The 16,749-nt window shown below is 40.4% G+C and overlaps 1 protein-coding gene across 1 annotated transcript in view; it reads left to right on the forward strand.

Annotated features, from left to right (window-relative positions):
* ZCCHC24 (zinc finger CCHC-type containing 24) overlaps positions 1–16,749 on the forward strand; it is a 121,598-nt gene that overhangs the window by 91,609 nt on the left and 13,240 nt on the right. The window contains exon 3 of the mRNA XM_075025634.1: positions 12,769–12,933. Coding sequence (XP_074881735.1) covers positions 12,769–12,933 — 165 coding nt within the window. The remainder of the gene's footprint in view (positions 1–12,768; positions 12,934–16,749) is intronic.

Below are 16,749 nucleotides of genomic sequence, written 5' to 3' on the forward strand. Positions count from 1 at the left end.
ATAAGTTTTCACTGTAAACCAATGGTTATGTTTAAAACAGACTTTTCTGATGCGCTTCAATTAAGATGTTAAAAACCTGCTCTTTCATAATAGAGAGACTGAGCCTATAGTAGAAGAAAATTCTAGCAAGGACTTCTTACCAGGCACCTGCACATGCACAGGTGTCCAAAGCAAGTGAGCAAGCAAGGAGCTCTCAAGTGATGTTATGCACATGAACTGAGTCAGGTAGCTGGGATTTGAAGGCTCTTGAGGTAGACTTACACATGACTGCTCTGGGCAGAAGGGGTGGGTTTCTAAGACTTTCTTCTATGCTTTATGCTCATGTGTAACCTGGCAGAATACTTCTAGAGGAAAGAACACTAGGAACAGAAAAAAAGTCCCTTTCACATTATTAAATATAATAAACATTTAAGAAGTTAAGATATCAGCAGCTGAAGTCATGTTTCATTTTTGGGCTATGCATAGCATGTCTTTTTCCAGGCTCAAAAAGAATGCTGTAATTTAAAGCAGGCTGACTGACTCAATACATGTTTTTGTATGTCATCTTGGAGACAGCGTGCTGGTGGGGGAAGGTGGAGGGAAGGAGTCCGAGATGGAGAAAGGGAGGGTGGTTGCTCATCTGGTCTTTATTTCCTTTCCCTGTCTTAATAGTTCAAGCAAAGGGCCCATTCCAGCTAGAAGCAATGACACTCTTGCTGTGGTATTTCATCTTGGAGGAAGACAGGCCACAGCCTGCTCTGTGTGCTAGCATCCTGGGAGCCTCGTAGAGGGGTGGGGAGGTTAGAGGGGGTGCAGGCAGTCCTTGCATTGTTTTTGTTACAGTGGAAGGATTTCTAAAGAGGGCACATGCTTTATCTTTTGCATAAAGAATTTCCTAGCTAGAAATCCTTGTAACAACTGTATATGTACTTGCCTTACCATCTGCCATGTGGTTTGTGTTTACTTTTTTTAACGATGTATCAGTGGAGATGTCACAAGCAGTTAATGGAAAATGACATTTCTGACTACTTTAACCAACCATGTTGTAGGGAAAACATAAAATATATGAAAGAGAAAACATCTGTTAAGCAGAGCCTTTAAAAAAACTGGCTCAAAAGGTGAGGTCAGGGTCACCGGTGACAGGCCTATAGCAGTCCTTGTTCAAAACCCTCATCTGAGAATTGCATAACTCAAGATTCATGCATACTGCTCACTTTTGTAGGAACAAACATTAATTGTAGTCTCAGAATATGAGGTACGCTAGTACTGCCCGTACTCCAGATGAAAAATTGAAGCACAGAGAGATCAAGTAGCTTGTCCACAAACCCACAGAAAGAGGCTGTAGTCAAGCCAGAAATGAAGCCCAGGCTTGCGGAGGCCCAGTCCAGTGCTTTAACCACAAAACCACATTCTTCTGCTCATGACATGCACTCTCCTGATGGATTTTTCTTACTGTAGTTATACCTATTCTTATGCAGTGTGCAGGATGTGCCATGAACCAGGTCTTGAATCCTTAAGGATTTAGTGAGTAGTTGAAAGAGATCCTGTCCCTTTCAGAGCAGAAGGAAGGAAGAAGGCTGAGTTCTTCTAGAAACATCCTTTCCCCTGAAACTCATCCTTATCACCTTAAAAATATTTCCTTTGCTTTCCAAGAGTTGTTTTGAAGAGGTAAAACCTTTACAAGAGCAGAAGCATTCCTAATTCAGGCTAAAATAAATCCATTGTTATTATGATTCATACACATATGAAGGGAACAAGAAAAGAGTGTGTCAGTCCAGAGGGTGCAACAAGCAGTGTAAAGTCAAGTCAGAGAAAAACAAACCATTTCCTGATTGGTAATGCTGCTAAAGTTTTATTTCATATTGCATTGTGCAATTGCATTGAATTAAAATATTCTCTGCTTTGCTGCCGCCTCCTGCTCCCCACACCATGTATTCTCAACCTGCCAGTGCAATACCATCCCCTGTATACCCCCTTTCTGAGCCTGCAGAGAGCAAAGTGCTCATCCTTTGGCCACTGTCAGAGCCCAGGACAGAGACTATTCAGGAAACTGGATAAAAACTTGATATATTTCTCAAAAATGTCTGTCTTAGTTAAGGATATTTCAGTATCTGTTGTATCAGGTTGACCTTGCTGTGGGCTACAAATTTTTAGGATAGAAGAAAAACAGATAATGCTTTGGGGTGATGCAGTTTCATTTGGAAACTAGAAGAAGAAATGGATGGGTTTTTTAGATACATGAATGATGTCAAAGCTTCTAATAGAAATAAAATCATTATTTATTGTCATTTCCTCATTAATGTAATTTGAGTCCTACAAACCACTCTGCCTCAGTGGAAGAAGTACCTTAGCATAAAGCAGTGATCTCACTGACATCCCTGGATATCAACAGACTGTGTTTCTAATGAACAAGCAAAAGTAGCAGATTCCCAAGTTGAGGTTTCTTCTTAAGATCACTGAGGTATTGAAGTCCCTCCCAAAGTACTTTCAGCAAGTGTAGCCAAGCGGATATATAGCATGGAGGAAAGCCACAACAGGTGCAGATTTACAAAAGGATAAAGGCACCAAAAGATACGGATAGTCATACAGCAGGATTTTACAAAGCCACTTGAGCAGCAGAGGAAGCTATCTCCCATCAGTGCCTACAGTCCTCTTTATATCTAATACAGGCCCTTTCTCTACTCCCCTCTGTAAATTCACATTAAAGTGATATCAAGCTGCACCCAGTATAAGATAAAGCTACCGTAGTTCATGAAGAGCAAGTACTAAATGTTTTGCAAATGGTCATGTCTGCAATTAAAGTTCCTATGCAGCTTTCACAAACAGTTCAAATAGTAGGGGCAACACTTACTCTGCGTGTAGTTTGATGTGAAAAAACGTCTCAGATTCTCAGCTGAAACATAAACCAAAAATCAACACAAGCTCTGTGGTCACCACATAAATTGGAAAATACCCTGATCCAAATCATCTTCTGAAATTTTGCTTTGACCAAATATTGGCGCACCCAAATGTAGTCTGGACAGAGTTTTCTCATGCAATTTCTTTACCTGAACACTGAATAAGGAAAGAAGTACCGTCACAGAATCTATTGGAGATCTGCAGCTGCATCTCAACCTCATAATTCAGTCCAAATCTTCTCTTCAGGTGGAGATTTTGCATAAGCACATCTCAGAACAGCAATGAAGCAGAGTGCAACATCCCACATTTTGAATGGGGCTTCAAAAGCACCTGCACTCAGTTCAGTGACATCTGTCTGCCTTCCTATCTGTTTTGCCTCTGGAAGGGTCCCATGACCTATGGAGAGGCAAGGGGCTACCAGAGCTATTCCGCTGCTTTTTAAAGGACAGATGATCATCATCTTTAGACCTGTCAGCTCATTGCTAGAGCAGTGCCCCAGCTGTGCCACATTAGCCCTAGGAAAAATCTGAAACCCACATGAAGCCATCTGAGGTGGACCAATTAAACAGGTCCAAAAATAGGAGTCTTGACCTCAGCTTGGAAGAGGTAATGCCTGATTATAGCAAGGGTGTGACCCCTCACTGCTCCCAAACTCTGATTCCAACTACTGAAAAAAATGCCAACAAATTTAATATAGTGTGCTACCAGAGGAGAAGGGGGAGGGATAGAGTAGGAGGGTATTGCCATTGTATGTTTTCAAGCAACGGATGAAGAGAGACAAAAGAGTCCACACATCAGGAAACTATTAAAATGAATACATTCCTAGTTTCTTCATAATTAATTCAGCATGGCCAATTTTGTATCAGAGAAGGGGAAAGAAAGATTTCAACCACTTCCTTTTATCTCAAGCTGTTTGGAAGAATATGATCTTATAACACTGAAAAGAAGTGCCTCACTGCATCCCAGCAGGCGAGGGTAATTTTAACTCTTCCACATGCCTAATTTGATATGCAAATCCCTATTTTCTGAATGACATACAATATTTAAACTATACAGCAGGGACCCAGGTTTATTTGGCACTACCCATTCCTGCTTTCTAGCCCCACCCCCTTTTTTACTTCATATTGCATCAAACAATACATTGAAAACAGGTTTCACTACACAATTCCCTAAGAATTTTTTTCAGTATGCTTGCTTCGTTGTGTGAGTTAACATTTGGTTCAAATTTTGATGGTTATCTTCACATGCATAAAGACTAAAGGCCTATTCTTTCCCTGTTCTTGAAATTTTAGGTTCTGGGATAGGCTCAGTTATGCAATACTTTCAAAAGAAGATTCATTAGGCAGCTATTTATATGCTCAAGTACTTCCATTGTTTTCAAGATCCTACAGGAGCAAACATATTAAAGCTGTGATTGGCCCCAAGTATAGATAGTCATTTTGGGAGCTCTTTCACAGTCATTCAAGAAGCAAAGAGTAGCATGCACAGGTAAAATAAGTCCTTGAAGTGCAGTTAACAAAGATAATTGTTTGCAGCTTTCCTTAGTAGAAGATTTGGGTAGGGTTAGTTGAGCTCTGTGGTTCTGAGAGTCTACCAAACACATTAAACACTTGATCATTGCCTGCTGCCCTGTATATAACATTATATAACTGAATATATAAACATAACGTTTGAAATTCTGAAACCTGGAAAATTCATGTGAACATTCAGAAAAAAAAAACACCAACAAAAAACTGAAGTTAGAATTGTGAATGCAAGGGGAGTTTTACCTTCTATTAAGACTCCACTAACAAGCTTCATCTACAGAGAACATGTTTCTCCACCCAAATTTTCTTGGGTGAAAAGGATTGACTGAAAGTTTTGTGAGTGTTATTTGCTTGGTATGTTACAATAGCGCTTAGATGGCCCAGATGAAGTTCAAGGTTCCATTATGCTACACAATCACCATATGTAGCCCAAAGTGATTATACAATGCCACAGAACCACAGAAGTGGCAGGAAACAGCAGAAAGACCTCTCCCTACTACAAATGAAGAGCTGAGGTACAGTCTGATTACATGAGTTGATCAAGATCAGACAGAAAAATCTGTTAGGGCTACATACTCGATCCAGGTGTTGGAAGTCCACCACTAGTCCTGTCACCACGTTACCATTCTTCCCAAATACTTTTCTGTTGCACTGCTTGCTTGTGTCAATACCTCCAAGTCTTTTTTTATGAAGACAGAGACCCATGAAAACAGCGTACTATAATTAATACAGGTTTTTTCTCAGACTGTATGGTACTGAGCTTTTGCATGTTTTCTATCTCTTTACTAGCTGTGGACTGATGACTAGGATTCACAAAGAAGGAAACCCACACTATCAGCTTCTGAGATCATTCATTGTTTAGTAATTGACACATCAGATAATAACTAACATTTGGCAATGCTGCAAATATAATGCTTCAAACTGACTTAGCACAGAAATGAGTATTATATGTCTTCGGCCCAAGGATGGTTCTAATGATCAGCTCAGCTAGGCATTTTGTAGCAGAAGAAAAGCCTTTGTTCCAAAAAGCATGGCTAGGATTCTGAAAAAAATCTGCAAAAACAGATTTTTATTTAAATGTTAGAATGTTTGCCAAGCCGGCTTCTTAGATTTCTAGACTTTGATCAGCATGTCCACGACAACCATGCCTACTGCTTTAATCATCATCAGAAAGCATGTGCGTGTTATTGGTAACAAATACTGCCAAACCTTACTCTTGGTTTACCATTGTGGAAACAAGATCAAAATTGCAGTTGACATACAGTATGTTGAAAACACTGATTTTTCAAAGCAACCAAGAGATACATACTCATATATTAAAATGACAAACATAAAACTGGTCTTCTGCCATTTCAAAATTTACTTATAAAAGTTCACTGACAGCTTAATCAATATACTTTTAAATATTTCCCAAAGAGTAAGACTTGGGGAATGAAAATGTTTGTAACAGCAGAAATAGGGTATTTGTTCAAGCAAAATAAAAAGACTAATGTTATTTTGGATTGCACACTACACAAACTTGCATGTTTTGTTTAATGCTCTGCTGCTGGAGAATTGTATTCCATTCTGAACACCAGCCTGCAGGGCCAGTAAAGTAGAGGACTATATTTATGCTCTATAGAGGTATATGTGTGAAGATGAAATAAGGAAAGGAGAAATGTGTGTAGGAGCAAACTTCTGTATACACTTGACTGTGAAATTGTCGTCCACATAAGGTGACAGAATATGTTACTAGCAAGAGCACAGTATATGGTGACCCCTGGAGCAGCAAGCAGACACACACGGAGCCTAAGCAGTCTTACATGCTTCTAATTTTAAGTTTCTTTGGGATGCCAGGCATCAGCTCCAGCAACTCATTGTCCCCTTTTCCCCAGCCCAACGCACTGATGGCAAGCAGGAAGGCTACAATATGCATACTGCCCTAGAGAAGAGGTGCTGAGAAATCCTACCAGCTTTATGAGATGCCTGACTGTAATAGTTTCATTATTTGGAACCTCAGTACAAAGCTACTTCCTACCTTGATCAGGTTTTAAGAGCAGAAGTAGTACGAATGTGACAGAAGGTTTCAGATCAGCAATAACAACTGATGAGCTTTAACTGCCGTGAAGAACGAGCCTGTTTCTATCAGTGCAGTGGTGTAAATTCCTGATGCTTCAAGTGACAAGAAAAGCCATACAGTAGAATGCCCAGTCAGAGGCTGAAGTAGCCCTAAGCCTTGTGACAGACAAGACCCCTAAGAAAATCCCAGTCAAATAAAACTTGTACTGGCCTCCTCTTAAGCTACACAAACAAGTTTTCAAGTTTTATTTTTCAGCCATGTCTTGCTCAGATATAGTTTTATTTGTCATAAATTCTTGGTCTGAAACATGTAATACAGCTAGAAATTCCATAATATCTATTGTTCAGTAAATCAGAAGTTTTTATTTAAATAGTAATGCTGTAACGAAGAGTCTGCTTTCTGACAGTTATCCCCCTTTTCCTTTAACTGACCCATATCAAGTAAGAGTTCTCATCATATCACTAATACACAAATTACACTAGAGGCAAGAAGGCTGAAACAAAGCATTAATTTGATTTCTGTATCCCCTAGATACTCTTCCTATATTGCACGTACTAAAGCTGTAGCGACAGTTCATTTAAATACCTCAGAATTCCCCAGTGTGACACATCAGCAATGTCATATACCAGCAACATGGACTACAGACAGCAAAGAAAAATAGACCAGCTATGTTAGAATTCATTTCCTAAACATACAACCTTTCTATCTGTCGATGTATTCTGTTGATACTCAGATTTAAATGAATACAAAAGTCAGAAAGGACAGAGAAAAAAAAGGTTGACCGATCTAAGGATTCCCTTCTATGTGCCATTTTGGCATAAACATGCAAGTGTGTCCTCATTCTCTACACAGCCTACACAGAGCTGAGAAAGATCAGAGGACTTCCATGAATTTCCCAATACTCTACAACTTGCTGCAGAGTCAGAACTAGAATGCCAGGACACCCAGTATGCCAAAGCTGTCCTAATACTTTCTTTTTCCTTTACTAATTGAACATTTTGGGTATGCTTTATCACCATCATTTCATCATTCTCAAAACTATGCATGTACAATTGCACAAAGTGAGTGCTATGTTTTTTTAACGCCATCTCCTAGTTGTACTGACTTACAATTGAGAGTGTTGGAGGGCTCACATTTCAAAATACAGTTCCAGCCCTCCCACTCCCACAAACTGCTTGGGAGCCAATCAGTGCATCAAGCTGTTATTTGCTATTATTGGTTTTCTGCTTTATTTGATGAAGCATCCTTATAAGCAGACCCTTAGAGAGTTCTTCTAGGAAGGGCATCCACCTACCAGTGTCATGCTGACCTGTGCTGTATGCCTTTCAACTATGTAACACAAACTTAGGGGAAGATGAGGGGAAGAAGAGTGCTAAATAAATTGTTCCTCTGCATTTCACTTTTCAGGGAACTCTCTACCCCTTGTTGCTTATAATTAACCTAGTTTTAAGGAGGGCATGGGGGTGTGGGGTGTGTGTGTGGGGGGGGTGTTTTGGTTTTGCTGACTCTGCAAACTGATACTTTGGGAGAATTGTCTAGGGAAAGCAAAGAGTCCTTTATTATGTCTGTCACTGCCAAGTGATTTGGCAAATTCCTCCATGAGATGCACAATCCAATAGGTTGAGAGAGAGCTTGGCTGGCTGGTTACCAGCAGAAAAGCTCAACTTAAACACTTCTAGAATCTTATAATGGCCAATTTGTGGTTTTGGCTGAAGAAAGGAAGAGGATGAAAAATAGAGGCAGCTGGGTGTCAGTGAAGGATGGAATATCGATGTCATTTTCATTGCTGTGCCACACAAAAAAAATACTGGCTTTATATGTACATTGGATCTAGCCAAGGCAAACGTGCACTGGCTAGGCACTAGGTAAACCTGCAGTGATGATCTCCTTTGCCTTAGCGTTTGTCTGGAAGACCAAGGTGATGTATCGCTGTCTCATGAATCAGAGGGCAAGGCCCTTTCATTTGGCTAACTGCTAGTGAACAGAGGGCCCAGTGAGGGCTTTCGCAGAATCTGTGCTGCTTCTCAAATTCAAGGCCAGAGGGAGTCCCCTTCAGCCTCAGCACTAACACTGCCAGTCCAAGACTGGCTTCAGTTTGTGCCTGAGGGCCAGGAGGAGGGAAGGGGCTCTGGGACGCCACAGCTCCCACCCCAGGGGTACCTCAGGGAAGGAAGGCTCTTCCTTCTGCAAATCCCCTGCTGATTCCCAAAGTCAAAGCAGCACAAAGAATCTGTTGCGTAGGCCTAGATCTGGGCATTGAGACATATTTCAAGTAATGGCTAGTTTCTGGTCCTTCTAGAAAAATCTGATTAGTTTTGATGATCCCCAAAGGCCTACCTGTCCTAGCTGCATTAAATCATCTTTGAAATGTCTGAATGAAGATGCATATAGCTGTTGGAAAGCCATACAGTCGCATAGCAGGAGAAATGCTGGGAGCTTTGGTTTTACGGAGTAAGCCTGTCAAATCAGAATTAAAAGCATAAAATTGTCAACTCCCCAGACAAAAAGAATACTGAAAACATAAAAACCTTTTTCACATTACAGTTTGTAATGTAGTTTGAATATTATTTCAATGGTAAGACAGAGTTCCACCAAGCTTTAACAACCAAGGGTAGAAACCTGGCCAAAGACTACCTGGGCCTAAAGGCAATGTTACCAACACATGTTAACATGGCAACAAAAAAATATTTTGCCATTATGAATAAGGGCCAAGTTTGCCAGGTTAACTTGGAACATAAATAAATCCCTATCTGCAGAAAGAGTAAGAAAAGATGATGCTCAGTGAGGGAATTGTAGGACCTGAACACCAACCAAGGTTTATTATTAAACACCATTCAAATCAAGCCAGGGTGGGGAGGGAATAGGTTAATGGTTAAGCAAGGTAAATCCCACATTTTGTAAAGTAAGAGTCTTAAGGTTAATACCAAAAGACAAGAAATGTATCTTCTTGCTCTTTTTTGGCACTTAGTTAAGAAAAACCTTTGGTGAAAACAGTTCTTGCCCTCCAGCTGGATGAGGACTGAGACACCTCTGTCACAGAGTGACCGGGTGCTCGAGCACCCTGCCAGGCAGGGCTGGCTGCTTCTGCGCCAAGGAGCAGGCTGTTTCTTGGAAATGTTTATGCAATTCAGCTGTGCTGCTGCTGAAGCCACAGACACGCACACACAAAAAAAACCCAAAAGCCACACACACACACACAAAAACCCCACACCAAAACCACCCAGACTCAGACCTCTCAGGCCATAAGTGTATCTCACTCAGGTTTTGCCTTCCACCAAATACTGTCAAATTTCTGTTTTGTTTGGACCTGAAGGGTGGAGGGAGTTGGAGAGTTGCCTTCGCTGCTGTCAGTGCTTCCTAATGATGTTTCTCACTAGAGAAAATGAGCTTGTTTGTTTGAGAATCCAAATTCCCTGTGGGGCATGGTTTGGGAAGCTGAAGATATGTGAAGGAAAGTAATATCTGTTAGGGCAAAGTATAAACATCCATAAAGCAGAATAGCGAAACACCTACAGAGTGTTGTAGCTTTGCCAGCAAACTAATTAAAGTCACTGACTGAGGAGGGAGCTGTGACAGCCCAAAAGTTAAAATAAAAATAAATCAGAAGTTTAGTCTAGCAATTATAACAGGAAGTTACCACTGAAGTCAGGGCTTCTACGTTCTTTTCCTGGTTCTGCTTCCGATTTACTGAACAAGTTGTAGAAGCCAGCTTTTAAAAGTAGCTTCTAATTTGGAAAGCCTCCGTTCCTGATGCCCAGCTGTACACACAGAGGACTTCAGCGACTAGCATCTTCAGTGCCCTCCTGTGCCTTTGTGAGGGCAAAGCATTTCAGGGCATTGGCATCTCTGAAGTCAGCTGACCTGGAGAAACCTACAGTTATCAGCCCCCTCAAAGTGGCCATCTCGGAAAGTTTCCTCTGTCTGTGAATTGTGGCTAGCGCAACATATTGCTGTGGGAGTCTGATGTTTAAATGCTCTTCATGGCTGGCATAACATACTGCAGTGGGAGTGTTATGTTTAAATACTGTTTGTAAACATTTACAAGACTTCTCAGACACACTTTGTCTCCAAAGTCAGCACTATTACTTTTGGAAATAATGCACTCTGTGACCTGCATGTTTTCTGAAAGGACTGCTTTTTTGTAGGGGCAATGAAGCTGCATTTCCAGGTCTGACTGCAGGAGGAGTTTAAGTAGAATGCAACTGAAACTGAGAATCAGAAAGAACTCTTCTTCTGTTCAATAGCATAGCCCCAATTGAAACTACAAATAAAGCAATCTGTGATGCCTCATGAAGAAGGGGAACGTCTCTCAATCATGGGAGCTCTCTGTACACAGGGTTCTTATTCAATTACATGAGAATTTCTAAATGAAGAGAGCATGTGGCTCCTTCTTACACTGACTTAAGTTGTGCTACAAATTCCTCAGAGGCAGAGCCACCTTAAGCGTCCAGAATAAGGATGTCTCCCTAAGTTGACTTTTTCCTGCCCTACATTGAATTACAATCTCCCATCCTTATCAAGGGACACCATGGATCAGAGGATTACACTCTGGGGGCCTGCCAGCACTCATTTAGTTATGGAAGTCCAAATGTTTCTCATTATACCAATGAAGTTTTTTTTTCTTCTGTGCAATACTTCTGTAAATATATGTGTCCTGGTGTCAGCTTCATCTTTGCTATGAGCAAGAGAATATTTACAGTGGCTTGCCAGATTGAGTGTCATGAAGCAAATTATTATAGACGTTTGCCTGTTTGTAATGGAGGTTGCTACTGCATCTGATTTTTTAAAGAAGAATATTGTTATGCTGAGGAATAAGCATGAAAAATAGAGAATGTTGTTTACTGACACTAAGGGGGGGGGGGGGGGGCAAGGGGGAAGAGAGGCCAGAGGAGGTTTGGGGTCCTGTTGCTCCTCTTCTGCCTGCCAGCTTGCAGTGGGGAGCGCACTCAATGTTCCTTTCCCTCTTGCTCCCATGTGCGACCCTGGAGGTAACACAGCATACACCATCTCCATCAGCCATGGGAGCTTGAGTCTCAGAGCTCCTGCCAAGCTCAGGTCTTCTGCCAACCACCTGCTTTTTCAACCCGTGTTTTCACATAGAAAACAATTTGGACCTACACACTGAGAAATCGTACAAGCTCCCGAAACAAAAACAAACCCTTTCCCAGTATGATGGGTCATTTAACCTTTGTAAACTTCATCTGGGAACCTTAAAAAAAACAAACAAACAAAAAAACCTGCAGAGGCATGATATATAAATAAGTGACAAAGAATCCTTTGATAGGTGATCGTACCATTCTGCCACTATAGAGGCAAAGTATCTCCCTCTAGGCAACAATAAACAAAATACAGTGAATACATGGGCAGTATTTCCACACCTGCTAGAGACTCTGGGAAAATGGCTTCATCTTTACAGCTACCTTCAGGACAGCTGTATGCAATAGTCTCATCTTCACCTTACCATATTAGCATATTACATAGCTTACTATGTTTTTGTTGAGTACAACACACGGTTTTAGTGAGTGTATTTAGAAAAAATAAAAACAATATTTGCATAAGGTCATTGTCTACTCTACTAGCTTCCCTAGCTAAGAAGGCTTTCTTTAGGGGACATTTAACATTTAGATGTCACAATAGTCTATTTGAAAATCCCTTCCTATTTCCTTTGAAATGTAGAGATCAGTTAAACCCATTACCAAGAGCAAGAAACCAAACTAAATTCATGAAATGAATGATTTCCACTAGTCAAAACCATGTCTTTCCTTCATACTCAATCCCAGTTTGTGCACACTCATAAAATAATGCGTATCCACATACTAATGAAATGCCAGTATTTCATTGTTTAGAGGCTATGCAAAGCTGAATTATAAAAAGTTTTCTTAATGATAGGTTCTAGTGGGGAATAGACAAGGATCTAGTTGAGAAATATAGTTCTTTACTAGTGAGCTACTTCTCCAGATGCTATATATAATAGCAATATATACTCAAAAGAGATGATCTTATCATAATGAAATGGATGTTAAAACTGTTCATTGCAAAAAGCTTACAGGCCTGTTTCTAAATACAATGTTCAGTGTCAGAAGTGTTACAAGTTTTCTTGAACTTTTGAATGCTTCTTGCAAAAGTAACTCTCAGAACTGTTAAACTGTGGCTTCAACACATGCACTCTTCACTAAGGGGGTATGACCTTCATGTCTGCCTCCAGTATCTTTTGCCCAAAGTTTCCCAATTAAAAACCCATTACTCTTCTACTACTCCCACACACCCCTTTTTGGTCATTCATTGCTCATTCCCTTTGTTTCATAGGCTCGTCCAAAAGGAGAAGGCCTGACTCCATACCAGGGCAAGAAACGCTGCTTCGGTGAATATAAGTGCCCCAAGTGCAAGAGAAAATGGATGAGTGGAAACTCCTGGGCTAACATGGGACAAGAATGTATCAAGTGCCACATTAATGTTTATCCTCACAAACAGGTAGGAGAAGTGAAGACCTGCTGGCATACAGACTTGGAACTAGGAATGTTCTTAACTTTGTAAAGCATGGGTAGTACTTAAACAGGACTCGATGTGGACTACAACATGCCACAAAAAGTTGTTTCTCAGATAAGCCCCTGTTCTCAGTCCTGGAAGTCTAGACTGATGTCATCAGAGTTGCAAAATTTGAATGTCCCATCTTTCAGTAAAAATACCTCCAAAACAAAGTCTTTACCTGCCTTTATTATAGAAACAGACTGTGTGGCCTTATAATCTGAGATGTAGTAAAACAAGTTCAGCAGTAGCAATGGGCCTCCTAGTTCTTCTGATTCTTTTCCTATTTACACCAATTTAACATTTCATTCCACTGGTGTCAGTGGAGTTATTTCCCATGTGTACTACTTTTTTCACCTGTTGAAATATGATTGGATCTGGTCAAGGGGCTATGTCTATTTATAAAGATTAGTGGTAAAAGAGAACAATACTAAGATGACTCCTGCCTACAGAATTTAATAACAGTAAAGCAAGACAGCCTTGTTAAAGAGAGGTTTCTCAGTTTTCATAATACCAAGTCAAGCCCAAGCAAAGAACTTCAAGTGAAAGCCTTTTATTAAGCTGAAAGGGTCAAATCTAAGAAGTAGCTCTGCTAGGAAAGCTGTATCTGCCATCCTGTCAGCCACAGGGCACATGGTACACACAACCTTCTTTCCTGCTCCCTGCAGGTTGCAGTTGCATCTATCCCTTGAGGTAATTTCCTGCATTTCCAGCTCATGATGGGAAAACTGACTGTCAGTTCCTGCTTGTATCCCACAAGAATATGTCACAAGCAGTCAACCAGCTCAGCAGTCTTTAGTGGGAGACAGACCAACGGCATGAGCTTATACCCCTTGTTTCCCTGACAAACCAGGCTACAGACTGGCTGTCAAAGCTGAATTTTCATGCAGAAAGTCACTTTTGACAACCCCATGAAAAATAAATTTGTCCATCATGGAAAAATTTGAGGGGGATTTCACAATATCACAGAAAATTATTGTGGGTGGAAAAGGTGAGAATTATTTTAAAAGAGTTTGGAAGGTGTGATTTGCCTCAGGTGCAGTTCATCCTAGATGAATCTCAGTAATAAATAGAGCTTTGCATGGGTCAAGTTACCTGCTGCCCACTCAGACTGCTGAAACCATAGACAGATCATTTGGATGTACTTGCAATGGGTGCAAAGGAAATTCCATCAGGAGCCTTAGGTGTCTCATTAGTTACTTAAGTGCATGCAAAATTCCTATAAAAAGCTCTTTCCATGGGCTCATAAGGAACACTTCACACTTTCTCATGATAATTTGGAGGGGATGGTGTCAGGAAAAAAAATCCTGAAGAAGGATACTGTGACTTTATTATGATGAATAGACAGAGGAATACTGAAGTTCATCTCAATGAGCAGGAAGAGGAGATACAAATAAGTTTATTAAGCTTTATCCCACAAAGGAATATCAAATCAACTCTACTTCCTCCTTTTGTACACATGTGCATGTTCATCTAATACTAAGGGCAAGATTTGGCTCAGTGTCTACAGCAACATTGCATTCCAGTATGAAGCCAAAATATTGATTTAGGATTGCTAGTACCTTGAAGCAATATGAATTGCAGTTAAAATGTAGTATTTGAAGCCTGCCACACCTGTGGCAGAAACCTTGGTTTAAACTTGACATACTTCACTACGAGACAATCATCCTTTATTTCTATCATGGGAATTTTTCTACTTTATGATGAACTTGTACAATTCCCTGGCTGAGCCCATGCATATCTTTGTTTCTATTGGCCAGTTGAAATGATGTGATCCATTACCCTTTCTCTGAGCTAAGCCACTCTGATTCCAAACCTGAAAACAAGAGGTCATCTTTAGAAACTGCAGTCTAATTTTCCTGACAAAACTGTGACTGGAAACTATATTGCAAGTGAGAAAAAGCAAGGGTCTCTTTTTTTTTGTGGAAGCATATATATGAAAGGAAAGCTAAGCAATTTTCTTTCACTAACTTACCTGAGACAATCTCAAAGTTTCCAAGGTCTCTAGTTCCTTGCTTCTGGTAACACAGCTTGTATAGACAACTGCACCAAAATCCAGGCTGAGCAATGAAGTCACTTATGACACGCATGGAAGTACAGTCTTGAAGGTGAGAGAAATTACAAGACCATTGATTTATAACACAAGTTTATAAATATTTACGTTGTTGTTCTAAATTCTTTCCATCATTTATGTTACTGTTCAAAGGATCACAAGAAATCACTCAAGAGGTATCCTATCCACACTATACAAGAGGCATTGTAGGCTTGGGAATATGTACATTTTGTAGTAAAGAAGGTTTACAGGTGGTTCCTTGGGCAGAGCTGCCCCTTGTGGCAGGGCTAGAGGAGTCTAATCTGCATAGCAGTACTAAAGTCAAAGACACGCTGTGGAAGGGTTGCAGTCTACAGTGCTTCCGTAAGCTTTGCTTGCCTTGGAACCATATACATGGTGTTTTCCAGGGAATAATCACAGCATGTGCAGTGCAGGTTTCCACAGCTGACCCCCATCACTATGTTTCCGTGCCATTTCCTAAGTACACCATAACTCAGTATGCGGAAGAGCTTTGCTCTTCTTATCTATCCATGTGTTCATGTCACACCACAGTAGGTATTGCAGCTATTTGGGATCTTCAAGACAAGAGTGCATTTCAACTAGGCTTCCAGATATAAATAACTTGCAGCCAGTCACTAGTGCTCTTTCCCAAAATTTGAACTTACAACCTCGAGTTGAAAGACTTTACATGCTGTTGTTACTGCCTCACCTCCGTCTGCTTCTATTTCTGTGTTACTTTAATTATTCTTTTTAGTCTTTTTCATTCTTCCAGAGGTGCCCTGTGCTGTTTCTGACAATAGCCAAACAGTAAACAGCCTCAGTTCATGCACAGAACCAGCAGCAAAGGAGAGCTAACAGGCTGCATGAGGTCAGCACTGCTTCTTGATAGAGCCTAGCGTTTGCTAACCTATACATGTTTTTGTCCAAGCATCCAGCTCCACACCAGACTCTCACTAAACATTTATCAACTTTTATCTGTGTGGTGTTATTCTGCACCATTTTGGAAAATATGCTCTACCCAGCCACAAGTAGTCTTAAACTAATGACTATCTTTTGTAAAAGCACAGTGAAAGATATTTAATTAAAAGTCCAATATTTCTAATTTGAGAGTTAAAGCACAAAAAAAAAATCTCATGCACATCAGATTGGTTTAGCAGCTTTTTTTCTAATTAGCAGTGCTACACCACCTAACATTTTCTGTATATATTTCCTATTTACTCTTTAGATTTTGATTACTTTGTTGGCACCTACCATAGGAGAGTCCTCATTCATGTTTGAGTTCCTATGCACTTCTAGAAGTTTTTAGCAATCACCCCCACACACACCCCCCAGTGTATTAGTGGATGTCCTCAGCTAATTATGTGCTCCTACTGCCTTTATTATATGGGAAAAGAGTATTTTCACTCTCATCTGAATCTTCCATTAGACAGTTTTTCCAACTTAAACAACTCATCTAAGAAAAGATGCTGCCTCTCTCTAGAAGCCATGTTTCTCTTGTGCCGTTTTAGCTCCATTCAAGAAAAAGAAATCAATGTTACTGTTTTGTAGTGCCTGTTCTTTCACTGCAAAGTCACCACACTATGTGATGTGATCATATTACAAGTAATCCATAATTGGATATTTTTTTTTCTCAATTCAAAAACACCCAGATGAATTGGCCAGACAGGAGAAGTTTGACCTCCATTCAAGCTCAGACAATATTTACCTCT

This window comes from Buteo buteo, chromosome 4 (assembly GCF_964188355.1).
Source record: "Buteo buteo chromosome 4, bButBut1.hap1.1, whole genome shotgun sequence".
Taxonomy (NCBI): Eukaryota; Metazoa; Chordata; class Aves; order Accipitriformes; family Accipitridae; genus Buteo; species Buteo buteo.